This window comes from Lepisosteus oculatus, chromosome 3 (genome assembly GCF_040954835.1).
Source record: "Lepisosteus oculatus isolate fLepOcu1 chromosome 3, fLepOcu1.hap2, whole genome shotgun sequence".
Lineage (NCBI taxonomy): Eukaryota > Metazoa > Chordata > Actinopteri > Semionotiformes > Lepisosteidae > Lepisosteus > Lepisosteus oculatus.
In genome coordinates this window covers 8,778,663-8,794,402 of record NC_090698.1, presented here as the reverse complement: position 1 = coordinate 8,794,402, position 15,740 = coordinate 8,778,663, and the positions used below count along the sequence as shown (strand labels likewise).

Genomic DNA, 15,740 nt, shown 5'->3' with positions numbered 1-15,740 from the left:
GCAAGGTGGTTTCTGTCTGTGCAAAGCTGAGGAGATCTGCAGGTCTTAGTCCTTCTGCGTTGTGCTGTTATTGCTCATAGTTGTGATTCTTTATGCAGAAAATCACTTCTTTTGGTTATCGTATGGTTAAATTTGACCCTTTAAAGGATGATCTTGCTAGATACACATTTTGTGGTACAAAGTATCTTTTTAGCTATGAGGAACTCCTGGTGATAACTTGATTTTTAGATTAGATAGTCATAACACACATGATTGCAGTGCCCAACTGTAAGATGTTGAAGATTTCCTCCTGGTTTTAACCTCCTGATTACAATCCTTATCTGCAAACACTTCAAAATAATAAAACTACACTCTGTGAGCTTTGTTGAAAATTTAGTAGACCCCTGTACTGCTTTAAGGTAAAGATGACAGATTATTAATAATTGCCATAGCGCTGTAGTTCAGATGTGAGGGAAAACTGATGTAAGAACGGGTTTTGTTTTTAAGAACGCAATACGAGGTGGCCACTTGGGCCATCTACAGTATGTTTAGGGCGTAGTTAATAGATTTGAGGATCTCATCCAGCTGTTTGTCATAAGAAGCCAGAGTGTTGGCCTCAGCTACATGGCTGGGTAGCTCGCTCCATACTCCCCCAAACCTTTGTGTAAAGAATCGACTCCTGTCCTGACTGGAGGACCTCATTCAGCCATTTTATGACAGAACCCAGGGCCTCAGCTTTAACAACATAGATAAGTTGCTTGCTCCATAGTTTTGAAACTAAAAGCCTTTGATTATTGATGCTATGCATATAACTGTGGGGAATGCAGCAGAAATGCTTTGGGAATTCAAGCTAAGACTGTCCAAGTAACATTTTTTTTTTTGCCATCCATTTACGAAATTATTTTCTCTGTGGGTTTTTACGTGTTGTCTGGAATCAGAAATGGACACTGACATCACTGGCATAGCACGAGAGTGAGCACCACTGGAGGAGTGAGACATCTCTTACTCACAACTCCACAACCTCACAGAAGAGTGAGCATTCATTGTAAAAGTGATCTAGCATCACAGCAGAGTGAGCATCACTGAAGGAGAGATGCAGCTCTCGATGACAGCACTGTGAGATCACAGCAAAATTCATGCTAGCTGGAGTTTGGAGACGACTATCTGTGCCATCACTAAAATCGGGGCCCTGTGCAGCAACTGGAGAAGTCGCGCAGCTCCTATTGATAGCAATACAAGATCACAAGCATAGAGCACTGGAGCCCACCCAACTCCTGTGGTCCATGACAGAACATTTTTTTGTTTTTAAACACCTTTTAGAGGTGATTGCCTGCAAGTGAAGCCTGGAAACAAGTCTTCAAACCACAGAAGACAAAAATAGATTGAGATCTATCTATTTGGGAGGAAATGAAGTGAGGAAGTTGAGTTGCTCTTATCTGACAAGTTACATTTCTGCTGATTGCGCCTGCAACTGTATGGTGCTGATGGTCAGGTGGGAGGGATTTTTTATTTCAGATGTAATCAGAAATAGTTGCACCAAGATGTCACATCTATCGGATGCTGCTATGTGCTATTCTGAGTCCAGCCACAGGCCTGCTCGCGACCCGATATGCTCTCACAGAGAGGCGAGAGAGCAGGTCTGCCAAGTGTGTTTATCTCCCCTTGCAGGAAGGAAGCTGGTGGTTTTGTCTTGAGGAATTTCGCAGTTTTCAAATCGCGACGACCATGCGCGCACTGCCAAAACAACATCTGCTGATGTGACGGGTTTTTTTTTCCCTCCTTGCAGTTTTTCTTGAAAAATTGACAGTAGTGTAATGTGACCCTTCCAGCCCTCGACTTGTCTGCAAAACTTGTTTCCTGCCCTTTGTCTTGGGTAAAAGCTGCACTATCTGCACTGCACCTCTGTAGTTCTCGGGGGCTTGGAGTCAGAATTGCTGGGTTCATACAAATGTGCCATTTTGAAGGACCAAAGAGCCCGCAGGTGTGAGCTGCTTGTATTAAGAGCTGTCCCTCCTGTCAGATTTGTGCTCAAGGAACACCACCAGCTTTTAGTCAGAGCAGAAGCTGGGGTTGAAGTGTCCCCTCTGCTCCTTGTACATCGCTGGCTCTCTAGTTAATCAAAAGAACCATTATAAAAAAAAACCCTACTATTTGTAAAGCCCCATACAGTTACAGACTGGCGTCTAATAACTCTGGCTGTACACTGCAGTCAGAGCACACCCAGAGGACACAGACCTCAGCTGGTGTCCATCAGAGGACAAACACCAAGCAGGACCTCGGTTATCCATAGGAACTTGGTCCCATTGCTGGACGGTCCCAATCTGTGATTCCTTTGAGCCCAGCTCCACTTCGTGATACTGTATTTGGTTATGCAATTGCATGTCCATTTCTACTGTGCGCCAGTTGAGGGTCCTCTTCCTTTGTCAACTGCAGTACACTTTGTAAGCCCGGGTACAATGTGCTGTACTGTTTGGGGCTCCCTGTTAGTGGGGAGTAAGAGCTGGCGCAGGACTGAAGGGGGAAGGGCGCTCTCGGAATCTAGCCGTTCAGGAACGGCCGAGAGGCTGCCCGTGTGCAGCCGCGCGCGCACGGCTCCTTAATCTCCCCCTTCCTGTCTGCAGGAGCAGCAGGAGGAAGTGAGAGCAGGGCTGCGATCATCCCGAGCTCGAGTAGCCCGTCTGCTCTTCTGCTTTTCCCCCCCGGAACTTCCCAAAAGCAAGACACAACGTGCAGTAGCGCTTCTTGATTTCGATTCCGCTCCGAGCTGCGGTGGGGAGGAGCTCTTTAGCTATGGAGCCAGGGTCGTGCGACGTGTCCCTGTCCGCAGGCAGGGAGTGGGTTTGGGCCTCGCTGTCCTGCTGTCTTTCTCTACGCCTTGTCGGAGAGAGTCGATGTAGAAACGTGGCCAAGGTCCTGGAAACCGCACGACGCCTCCAGCTGTCCGACATCTTGGGGCAAACCGAGCGCCTGGCTAATGGTGTTTTTGAGAGCCTTCTTTCACACCCCTCCGTGTGGGGGCACAGGCGGCAAAGTCATAAATGGCGCTGGGGAAGTCGCTGACTAAAAATGATTCACACCAGTTACAAGCAGGTTGTTTCTTTATTACATTATTACTTTGAGTAATTGGCAGTTAAGGGTGCTTTTTAAAGGAGCATATTTCCAAGTTAGATTTCCTGTAAAGGATCACCATACAAATTTAAACTGAGGGAGTTGAGCGTAACGTGTCTAATGTGTAAGTGCATTATATAATATATACTGTACTGTACATGAGCTGTATAATGAGTAAATACAATAGTTGCTCACTTGAATGTGGTTTTATGTAATCTGACCTGCAGTGCTGAAGGGTGTCACTGTGGCTTGGTGGGTTCTCACTGATTCAAGAGTGGTGAGTTTCTGTGTGGAGTTTGCGTGTGCGCCCTCTGCCACACTGTTGTCACTAAAGTGTCTGATACAGGGGCAGGGTGTGGCCCTAACCTGCACCTTGTCCTTCTGGGATAGGCTCTTGGAATGTTGAGGGAGTCTGGAAAACGGTACCCAGCCATGTTGTTGAAGCCGATGACCTGGAGATTCTCTGATCAATTCGCTACTAGGTACCGAACAGGCCAGATAGACTGAATGGACTCCTCTTGTTCAAGACCTTTCTTCTGTTCTTAATATGACACTTCTTGTTGCTTGAATCTTTTGTTTGATTGCTTTTTTATAAGAAAAATGACTTAATTTTTGTACAAAATGAGAATTGTTGCCATGTTGCAAATAACGAATGTAATGAAGAAAACACAATTGTATTGTTATAGCCTGCTTCCTATAACTATAGTTGCTCATCACTGGCTGTTAGCATTGATGAAATGGAGACAGTAAGCTGAAATCTGTCATGTTCCCCTCTTAGGAAGTAGCTCTTTAGAAAAAGTACCAGGTCCTGGTGCTCTTCCCTGGTCCTTGTTCCTTTTTCATTCCAGCTCCTGATCCCTTCATTAAAAGCCTAAATGGATGAGCAATGTGATCGATTAGACCTTCTTCGTTGTTTTCTGTAATTTACGATTATTTCCAAGTCCATCTAAAAACAGTTGCATTGCTGATAACACCTCAGACGGGTCTAATACCTTATTGGTGAAATCCGGTTGAGTTAATTTAAGAGCTCAGCAGGAACTAAAGCAAGAGGACACAGGGAGCACCAGGACCTGTACTGGGGTGTCCCACCTTAGTGTGAACAAGCTTCGTTAAGAATGATCGCTCGGAGACAAGGTGTCGGTTATAAATATATATACACTTTTATTGTTAAGACATCCAGGTGGATGCTGCACATTGGTGGTAGTGGAGGGGAGTCCCCATTACCTGTAAAGCGCTTTGAGTGGAGTGTCCAGAAAAGCGCTATATAAGTATAAGCAATTATTATTATAATTATTATCCAGACACATCGCTGAAGAGACGTGTACAGATATCGGGGGAGCCTCTGCAAGCAATTGTCAGGTACTGTCGATTTACTGTACATCTCAGGACTCGCAACCCCTAAAGATACATTTGTGCACTGGTGTCCTGTAATCTAAATAACGTAAATGTAATTTGTCATTAATGTCATGTGAATTTGATTTGCCATTGCCAAACAGGAAATGAGTCCTTTTCAAGAGCGTGATTGTACAGCTCATGGCGGGATGTACCGTAGCTCTACATGGCGGCAGCCGTCAGGAGCCTTTCTGCCGCGGGGTTTTGAACAAGCCCCGGGGCAGGGCGGCAGTCCGCAACTGTCCGGTGCTTCTCTCCAACCGCAAACCTGACAGACTCCTCCTGGCGACGGCGGTAAATCGCCCCGAATTTCAACAAACAAGGGGAAGACCAGGTCCTCAACGATTTAACGTAAAAACGGGTACATTTACGCCAAAAGCCTGTTCAACCCGACACGTTTTCCCTCTTCCCTGTTAAATGAAACTAGAAACGTCCTCACAAATGTCAATTCAGATAAGTTGTGTCGCCGCTCTCGGCCCAGTTTGCGACTGCTGATGTTGGGAAAATATTGATGCACAGGAAGTGGACGAGAGCTATTTCCTGTCTGCAGTGACACCAGTGCCAAATTGAAATATTTGTCCTCTTTGAAGGCAGGAGGGTATCTACACTTTTGCTGGTCTTGGCGGCAAAGCAATAGTGAACTTCAGATTCTTTCTTGCAAAAATAAGTTCAGCCTCTTTCTCTCAGTCAGCCCTAGCGGTATGTTGCAGGGATGAGTGGGATAATGATGTGTGAACATAGCTGCCTCTTGAGAACAATAAATAGTTCTGAGATTAATAAATGGTTGGTGCGCTTCACAAAGCTCTAGCTACATCATAGTATCACAGCACAGGCCATGTGCAGACATAGAACTGCCCGAGATGCCAGTACTGGCAGATGACTCCCAGCACCGCACCAAGTGATCACAGTGGTTCATTGCATCGCACCTTCAGTAGTTTAGTTACTTAACTCTTCTCTCGGAGTGTTGAGTCTCTAACCTTTGACCTCCGGATAGCAAAATCAAGTTCGTTTTAGTTTGAACAGAAAGACGCTCACCATGTAACCCAGTAACAAGCCTCCTGCGGGGAGGAGGGTGAGGTTAATTACAGGCAACCCAACCCTTCGTTAACTGCCAGACCAGCGCGTCTCGCTCCTGTCCCAAAGAGTCCCAGCCCCACCTCTTTTATAGGGAGCCCACACTTTTTTTTTAGGGACTAAAAACCCGGAACCAGTTTGTACCTTCCCCGCTCTCTGTCACCGTCCAGAAGCTGGGCTCATGTTTGATGTTTCATCTGGGCAAATTCCGAAATGAAAGCTAAAGCTGATAAGATCCTGAGCTCAATACGCTCATAGCAACCTCTCTTCCAGAAGCTGTCTCATGTTGCCTACGTCAAGATCCGTCAGTCCTGGCCCGTGGACAGCAGATGCCGTGATCCATCTGATCTGCAACCCTGCCACTCTACGATGTGGAAACAGAAAGGCCAATGGGGGTTGTGGTCTCAGAGTTGGCTCCAGCGGGACCTCTTGATAGATCTTGATAGGTCTTGGCTCCAGCTGGACCGTTCTTTTAAAAAGTGGCACTCAATGCCACTCAAGATCCCTTGACCCTGGTGCTTTGATGGCGATTGTCGCCTTCAGCTGGAGACCCTCCATGGCTGGGTCTGCGTGACCCCACGCCCTCTGCAATCTCGATTTCTCGCCAGCCTTTCATTTCAGGGTCCAAGAACTGCAACCCAACTCTCCGCGTACACCGTTCCGCCCCCCCTGCTGGCCTGAACTAGAGGGGCTGTCAGAAAGACGTCCAGTGGCGGCGGCGGTGGTGGGAGGTATCCAGTCTTCCTGACCTCGAGATCCAGGGTAAGGTCTGAAGTTCACATTCCAGTACTTCTTGCTCGGTATTTTAGACCCGGAAAATGTCTGAATTTCAGTGCCGGTGGCGCAGATGTTTGGTTCAATCCAGGTAATTCCAACAGCAAGGCTCGATGGTGTAGACAGGAGGTTACAGAAGGGGCTCTCTCCTCTGTCCCTTTCTCCTGCCATGCCAAGAATGCCTCTTGCATTCCCCGACGTTTCGGGAATGTGGAAGGTCCCGATCCTTCCTGTCCTGCGGTGGGAATTGGAGCACTGGCCCTGCATTCTTCCCACGGAAAGAGCCCCCTTCCGTGCTACAGACCCCCGAGACAAGGGCTTCTTGTGCAGTTTCCCTCTGCCTGGCAGCTGTGCGTCTCGGGACAGGTTTGAAACGGGATCTACCATTCCCTGCTTTCCGTAGTGAGAACCAGACGACGCCCCTCCTGGCCCGTCCGTCGCCCGGCGTCCGGTGATCCCTCTGTCTGGCTAGACGGGCGTCTGCGGCGACTCCACCGAAATCAGCCTCTGTGCAGCCGTCATGGCTCTCTCCCTGGAAGAAACAGAGGGACGACCCGTGAGACCCATGAGCCTCCAGCACGATCTGGGAGCGGGGTCGCTTTCCCTAACTCCTAGCAGAGGAAGACCTTGGCTGTGGCCAGAAATAGCAACCCTCTTCCCCGACAACCGCTCCACCTGTCCCCCAAAACTGCAGTGTCCCCGTGTGAGTTTCTGTCCCACAAGGGGGGTCTCATCAAAACCATTCTTTTGGAGTTTGGAACTTGATGCTCAGTTTCATCCAGCAGTCCAGAGACACGCTGGTAGGTTAATGGGCTTCTGGTCCTGGTGTGAGTGTGTAGTTGTGTCTGTGTGTGCCCTGCAATGGACTGGCATCCTCTCCAGGGTGTACCCCGCCTTGTGCCCATTAGTTGCTGGGATAGACCCTGGCTCCCCCGCGACCCTGAATTGGAAGAAGCTGCGTGAAGATAGATGGATGATTGTTCAAGCGGGGAGCGGTGTTAGTGTGCTTTTCAAAACAAAAGCTGCAAAGGAACACACAAATGTTAATTCCACGCTGGAAAGTCCAAGAAACACAACGTCTTTGCTCTGGAGCTTTCTTCTTCAGCTGTGAGGGAGAGAGAGGAAGGCCGAAGGGATAGAAAGCGCAGGAGAACAGAGGACCAAGCAGGTGAGAACAGAAACAAATGAAGGGAGATTTGGAAGAGAGCAGTGAAAAGCTAAATTCTGTAAATGGAGAGGATCTAAAAGCAAGTCAGTCGGTTACTGAGAGGAGGGAGAAGGTGAGATCCATGTTAAGGATGATCTTGACTTCCGATGCTATTCTGGAATAGTGGGGTGCTGTCAGCTTAGACCTGTGATTCTCACTGCTCTGGCATGTTCCCTGAGACTGTGCTGATATTTGTCTAGCTTTGAGCATTTAGCAGACACGTATCCACAGACTAGGCCTGTGAATGTGGGATCCACTCAGGAGCATGACTCCTGACAAGCATGAGGTGAGGAAGCCTCCTCAGGGCACACAACTTTCTATGTAAAAAAACAAATAGCGTCTCTTGAACACAAAAAAGCCAGAAAGAATTTATTTGGGTATAGTTTTGCCCCGTGTGGTTTAATTTGAGTATTGGTTGGAAGAGTTAATAACACACGAGAGAAACTGAGAAATCTTCAGAAACATACAGTAGGAGTACAGATGGCTGTGCTGTGTGGGACGACTTCAAGGGACAGACCACAAGGACATTCAGTGGACACCCTAGGAGTCCAGGGCTGAGCTGAGCTGTGGGCCTCCAACCCAGAGCCCCCAAAAACCGTTTTGTGGGCAAGCACATTGCAAGGGATCCACTCTGTTAGAAAAAACACTTTTTAAATTTTATTTCTTACAACTCGAAAACTCCAAAGTCTAATAACAAAAATCACATCTTTCATCTTGGTGAGTTTAACCGCCAGATAAATGCTCAGTACGGTTCTGAACAGATCCGTTCCAAATGAGTCACTATACAAAGTTTCGCGTCTTTATCTTGATGATAAATCACGTGATTTAAAACCACGCCGTCTATCTTGGTTGCGGGCTTTTTCTTAACGGCAGTATATGGGACACAGTTTGTGATAGTTTGCGTTCGATGATGTAATTCAGGCTTGTGAACATCTGCGGATGTGTTTGTTAAAATCCCTCATTGTGTGCTGTGGGATTTCTGCAATGTTTGCACTATAATGCATTTATTTCTAGCCACATGCTAGTGTTGCTTCTAACTTGACAAGTCTTGAAAGACGTGTTTGTCACGCATAACAGACTGAGATATGTGTAGCTGGAACTCAGGAAAAGTGAGGGCAAGCAGAGAGGCAGACATGCCACAGTGTGACAAACTACAGTGTTCGCTCTGTGTAGCTGTACGAGTCCAGCCAATACTATCAATTTCCCATTCTGACATTGACAACTTCAGATTCTCAGCCATCTCCAGCCATTTAAGAGCAGAAAGCAATGTAATGATTGGTTAACCCAATTCAAATTATAATTATACAGCACTGTGCCAATGAAGCACTCGGCTGAGCTACTGAGACACCAAGGGTTGGGAGAAGATTCTCCTTTAAGGCAAACAGACCCAGTAAACTTAAAAGCAGGAGTGGCCAGTCCTGGTCCTGGAGAACACCATCAGGCTGGTTTTATTGATCACGCCTCTTAAGTCTTAAAACTCGAGGAATAACTGTCTGACCACTGAACTGATCAGTTCATATAAGTAGTCAGAGGCTGTTTGAAATAATCTTGAACTCCAGTCATCCCAAAGATCTCTGTTCCTGTCTTAAACTGATTAACTTTCTCTGTTGATGAAAACCCACGTGTTCCTACTCGCCACAGATTTGGAACAGAGTCAAGGTGGTGTATCGGACCTCCTGGACTGTGGGTCTTCAGGACCAAGAGCAGGAATGGCGCCCTTCCCATCCCCCATTTGCCCCGTGTCCTTGCAGTGACAATCCAAGGTCAGCATGGCGTGCCGTGTCTGAGCAGCACTTTCCCATAGCTGGGCGGCACTGAAATCGTTATTCGTGGTTTTGTAGAGAACGGATTCCCAATTCCAGTGCTCAGGACCCCCCCCCCCACCCCCCCCGAACACCACCTGTGCTTCCAGTTACAGAATTAAATCTTAATTGAACTAAATGAAAACCTAATTTAATGGTGATTCATCTGAGCTCTTGTTGTTTGACCTCTAAAACATGTTACATTAAGCTTCCCATGAGAGAAGGCCATTGAGCCCATCTAGCCTGTTTGCTAGTTAGTAGTTCACTGATCCATTGATTCTTCAAAGAAACTAGGGTATTGGCTTGGCTGGGCAGTCTGTTCTACACTCCCACCACCCTTTGTGTAAAGAGGTGCCTGCCCATCTTGATTGAAGGATCTCATCCAGCTCTTACTTGAAAGAAGCCAGGGCATCGGCTTCAACAACATGGCTTTGCAGCTTGTTCCATGCTCCCTTCACTCTTTGTGTAAGGAGCTTCCTATTCTAGGTTTTAGTTGTATTTCTCCATAGTTAACGCGTGTGCCCTTTGGTTCATATGTCACTGTTCATTCTAAAGAGGTTCCGGGGGTTGACTGCACTGAAACTGTGTTACACAGTCGCAGAAGCAGAAGACATTCAAAAGCTTATTTTAGTGGATAAGCCTCCCTCCATAGGAGGAGAAAATGGGCTTCAGTACTCCAGACAGGATAAGAACTGCTACCAGTGGAATTTCATCTGGTTGCTACTTCTAAATGCCTCTTTAAAAACACATATTCAAAATGGGGATTTGTGTCCAGATCATTTTTGCATCAGTGTTGCATCACTCTGAAAACAAACAAGCTTTTCAGCAAAAAATTTCCTTGTGATGAATCATCTCTTAAAAAGAACTGAATCAGTCCTATTGCATGGCGGTTGTTTTTATAATGGATGAATTTCCTTGAGGGTTCTGTAAACAAATTAAAACTTCAATCTCCTTTCTTATTGACAATCCCTCCCAGTCTTCCACAGCCACCCAAATCTGAAACAATTACAGATATTTGCAGATTGCAGATAATTAGCTTTCACTACCCAGTTTTAAACGGGTGTAGTTTTACTCGCCATGACAGCAGGTCAACAGTCTTAATGTTTTAACGGAAGGGGTGATACGTATGTAAATAAAATAATGAATAAACATTGTAGACCTAGGGCTGCAAATTCAATTTTTGAGTTCTTTTATGTGTAACACATAAGCAGGACAGTGTGTGGGTGTTCAGAACCTTAACAGGAACCATCTCTCCCTCTGTTATCGTTTAATTTAGGCTGCCCAGCCACAGCTGGACGAGACCTGGCATTTGGGACAGGAGTCACTTTTTTACACAAAGAGTGGTAGGAGGGTAGAACAAGCTGTCCACCCATTGAAGATGATACTCTGGTTTCCTGCAAGAAACAGCCTGACGATCTTTGCATCAATCAATCTACTAAGTACCAAACGAACCAGATGGGCCTAGTGGCCCCCATGTGTTTGTGACATTTTTGTTCTCACACAGTTAAAGTATTGGCAAATATCCAATCTTTTTTGCTTACAAATGTTGTGCTGATGGCTACTTCAGTAGTAGTAAGAATACAGGCGTGCATTTAATGGAAAGTTTAAAGAAGCCGATCTGTCTAAACTGAGCTAAATTTGTAAAATTCACACTGTGGCCCCAAGAGGCCGCTCTGGTGGTATTTACTGTATTTGAGTATATGGAAAAGTATAATACAGTATCCATTACAGCATAATAGATAACACCACCAGTAGGGGTCAGTATAGCAATTCCTGTTTAGATCTGGTGGTTCCTGTAGGGTGTGATCTCTTCTGAAGCCTCTCCACTGGGGGATCCATCCATGGGATTGGGTGTGGGGGTGGACAGAGGGCCCCAAGTTTTTTAACTCCTCCACACGACCCTGCCCCACTATCCAAGGACAGCGCCCCCTTGAGCTGGGAGGAAGTAGGACACCCCCCCCCCCTTCTTTCTCCCCATGCCCCCCTGTCCCGCCCTCCCTCCCCGGGCCCCCGCGGCCTTACCGGGGCGGGTGGCGGAGCCCGGGCCGGGCGGCGCGCACCGTCCACTCCAGCACCCCCTTCAGGTTGCAGTAGAGGCAGGGGAAGCGGTGGTGCATCTTCTCCAGCAGCTCCTCCTTGCGCAGGCCGTAGATGACGGGCGCGATGCACTGCGCCAGGCTGAAGAAGGCGAAGTTGACCACCCCGAAGAGCTCCTTGGCGCCGGCCTGCAGGTGGCCGGCCCGGTTGAGCAGGTGCAGGGCGAAGTTGACGAAGGTGGGCAGCAGGTAGACGGCCAGCTGGGCGCCGTGCATGACGATGGTCTTGCGGCCGATGCGGTTGCGCCGGCTCAGCACGCCCAGCCGCCGGCCCTCCAGCAGGATCCGGGCGTAGCTGAAGAGGATCAGGCCCGTGCAGAGGCTGAGCAGCACGATCTTCTGGACCTCGCCCTTCTTGAGCTGGTCGCGCCGGCAGGTGCTCGGGTCGGCGGCCACTGCGCCCGGCGGCAGGAAGAGCGACAGCGGGATGATCAGCGCCAGCGCCCAGGTGCCCAGCCCCAGCAGCCAGGGCCGCTGCCGCCCGCAGAGCGCGCTGTACTTCAGCGGGAAGCAGATGGCGCAGTAGCGGTCCAGGGCCATGGCGGTCAGGGTGAGCAGGATGTTGGAGGCGCTGGTGACCAGGACGGTGACCAGGGTCAGGCAGGCCCCGGCCGACAGCCGGGCGCCCAGGTAGATCTGCAGGTAGAAGGCGCTGTTGACCCCGAAGTAGACCAGGCCCGAGAAGAGCAGGTGGAAGACCAGCACGAAGCGCGCCTGCCCGCGCAGCTCCTCGTCCCGCAGGATGGTGTAGTTGATGATGAGGTTGATGAAGGCCAGCAGCAGGAAGGAGACGGCGGAGGCGCAGGCCCGCACCGAGGCATACTCCTGCCCCGTGCCGTTGCCCAGCTCCTGCCCCGTGGCGTTCATGGGGGTGGCTGGGGGTGTCTCCCACGCTGTCCTGGCTGGGGGGTGGGGGGGTTGCTTGCTTGCTTGCTTGCTTGCTTGTGAGGTCGCCTCAGGAACGGGGGAGCAGGTGGCCTTTCTTGCGCCTCATGGCTGCTGGGTGAACTCCACGGCCCGCGCTCCCCTCCGCTGCTCGCCGGCGGCCCGCCTGCCCGCGACTCTGCTGCCGTCGGTGCCTCCTGAAGCCTGCGTCGAGCCCGGGGCCGCTGCCGGCGCTGTTCTGTTGACGGGAAGGTCCGAGCACTCGCTTACATGAGCCGGGAATCCTCCGGTGCCTGCGGTCCCTTCTCCACCGACACCGCCGGTCAGACGCTGGGAGACGGGCACGGGGGGCAGAAACAGGTCTCGCAATCACAACAGCCAAGGAGCAGATAAGCAGCGACGATCTGCGCTCTCTCCCTCTCTCTCGCTCTTTCACACACTGATCGCTGCTTCCGTTGTTGTTGAACCCTCCAGCGCGGCGTGAGCAGTCATAACAGGAGCGCAGACGAATTGCTGAGCTCAGAGGAAGAGCGCACACTAGCGCTGAGCACCGTTTCTGGTCTCCTTTGATCTTCCTCCCCCTGACAGAAACCTAGTAACAGTGACAGGGCCCCTGAGGAGGCTGCTGCTGGTGATGATGATGATGATGATGATGATGATGGTGAACAGGTCAAGGCTCACAGTTCATGAGAGCACATAGAGAAGTCTGCTGTAACAAAATGAAAGCCGGCTGTTTTTGTTTTTGGTTGATATTCCTAAACGTAGGTATAGGGCGGGGGTGGAGGTGTGAGGGGGGTGGAAACAGTCTTGATGAAAGGACGCTATATAAAGTTCACTTGTAGCCCGATAATAAAACCGTGGTGTGAAGGGGGAGGAGTGTCTGAGATCCTGTATTTGAACCTGAATTTGCAGAAACCTCAACTGTGTAAATTGTAGGTACTTCCCAGAGCATGGGGATAACCTGTTTTGAGAGAAGCAGAGAAGAGGAAGCCGCGAGACAAAAACAATATGTGCAACGTGACAGAATTTTTTTGAAAAAAGCTGGGAAGCCGGTGAGCTCCGCGGGGCCTGCTGGGCTGTGGCTCTGCGCTCAAGCTGCAGGCTGGCGCAGTTCCTGAGAACACGCAGCGCACGCCGTGGTACCTACCATGGAAATTTTCTGGTGATTCACGCCGCCACTCAGAACGAAAACTCCAAATTAGTCAACACACCCCCCCCCAGCCTGCCTTCAAACAATAGCGATTGAAATTAATAAATCAATTTGACATCTAGACTCTTTCACCTTTTAACGAAGTTCCCGTTGGCTTTCAGCTCTTTCTTCTTTGCTGTCGGAGCAGATGAGGCTGCAGATGAAAGGGCACTGTCTGGCTCCTCCGGACCGCTGTGTGATAGTTCAGCAGCTGAGTGCGACTGAAATTGTGTCCAGGTTTCTCCACAGGGCCCATCCTCCCAACAGGGAAGCCTGCTCCAGACCCCCACCACTCTTTGCGTAAACACAAGGTTTCTGTTCCCCTTCCTTGGTTAATTATTTTATTGTCCTTTGTCCTAGACTGAAGAGATTGAGCTCCCCTGTATATGACGGTTCCCTGAGGCCAGGAATTTTTCTGAACGCTCTCCTTTGAAAACCTGAGCTTTCTGAACTGCGCTTGGCTACAGTGTCTCCACGATTGGCATCACAGTGCTTTGGCTATTGGCTACAAACTTTACTTTGTTCTCGCCCGGACTTGTGTGGCACTGTGTGTTTTCTGAGCTAGTCTGCAACAAGGACAACAAGGTGGCTGAGAGTTGGGTGTTGGACGTTTCTCCCTATCTCCATGAGAACTAGTAAATGAAACTTTTTTTTCCCCTGAATTTCCCATTCTCAGGTGTCTCTCGGGGTGTCGGCCTGGCAGCTCACCCATACGGGTCACGGTCCTGGATCGCAAACCACGAAACCTGACGTCCTCAGAAAACGGACTGCAGACAAGACGCCAGTCCCGGTCTGCCCGGTCTGCCCACTCTGCGGCCTGCCTGACCGAGTGTAGACCCCGAGTGTAGGCTGGGCCAGACCTTGCTCCAGCAGGCTGCTGTCCATGTTCCTGCATTTGAAACACGTTAGAAAGCCCTTCCTTTTGTAAGTAGAGTGGAGTGATTAAACGCCAACACCTGGCACAGTACATTTGAGCGCTGCACTGCACTGCAGCTTGGCTTTGTGCCTGTCGGCTTGCACAGGGGCAGAAAGGAAGCTGATTCTTTTATGCAAATACCCTGAAGGTGTGAGAAAGGTGAACAGTTGAGCTGCGGTTCAGAGGGTGGTGTGTGTGTAGCAGGTTGAGTGCCTCCAAGCCAAGTTAATGTTCATTCCTCTCACTGTACATGTGACACCAGGCTGAGGTATGGCCTATAGTATTGTGGTATATATCATCACCTAGTGGTTACTGAATGCACATTACTCAGTTTGGACCTATGAAAGGACAATGGGAAATTTGGCCAGGAGACTGGGGTAACACCCCTACTCTTTTTTAAAAGCATCCTGGAATTTTTAATGACCACAGAGAGTCAGGACCTCAGTCTTCCATCTCATCCAAAGGACCACACCTCTTTTACAGTATAGTGTCCCTGTCACTATACAGAGGCATCAGGACCCACACAGACCATAGGGTAAGCACCCCCTACTGGCCCCACTAACACCTCTTCCAGCAGCAAGTCAGTGTTTCCCAGGAGGTCTCCCATCCAGACACTGACCAGGCTCATACCTGCTGAGCTTCAATGGGTAGCCAGTTGAGAGCTGCAGGGTGATATGACAGCTGGCATATTTTCTTTTACATTTTCAGATTTTCTTCACAGGTTCTTAAATTCAGATTTACTTCAGGCTGAGCTCTTGGCTACATCACTGTCCAACACCCCCCACCCCCCCTTTAAATTTCACTAAACATTTACCGACCAGTTGAATCATCAGTTCTACAATGGAGGTAACTAACAATTACTTGAGGTAACAATTACTTGATCTGTTCTAGCCTGTATTAAATGTCATGACCTGCTAAGAATTAGGTTCCGAATAAAGTGAAAAAAAGTGTCAGTAATCCTGATGTGCTATCAATCACATTGAATTTAGAGTCCACTGCTCAACAGCGCCGTCAAGTGAACAATCTAAAAAGGTTGTGCAGTGCCGCCCTCTAGTGAGATGTCCCGAGAATGCAAATTCTGTGCCTCGTTTTACCAGATTTGGAAATTTTGCATTTGAATATCCGTATTTGAATACTGTGTGAACAGTCAAATTAAATGTCTCCAATATTACACTGTAGCCCATTGCATTCTCTCCAAAGAAGGCTTTTAACTAGCATGTCATGCTACAAAACTAAGAAGTAATCGGTTTATCATTTTCTCCTTTTTAAATAGTTAGCAATTCAAAGAACATTTATAGTTTCAACTCGTCTGTCACGC

The 15,740-nt window shown here is 48.8% G+C and overlaps 1 protein-coding gene across 1 annotated transcript; it reads right to left on the bottom strand.

Annotated features, from left to right (window-relative positions):
- Nucleotides 1-4,224: 4,224 nt before the first annotated feature.
- On the bottom strand, nt 4,225-15,740 carry LOC102695576 (odorant receptor 131-2). Its single transcript, XM_069186632.1, has 2 exons — nt 11,359-15,740; nt 4,225-6,859 (listed from the first exon to the last, which is right to left on the bottom strand). Exons 1-2 carry the CDS (start codon nt 12,297-12,299, stop codon nt 6,796-6,798), a joined length of 1,005 nt encoding a protein of 334 aa, XP_069042733.1. The 5' UTR covers nt 12,300-15,740; the 3' UTR covers nt 4,225-6,795.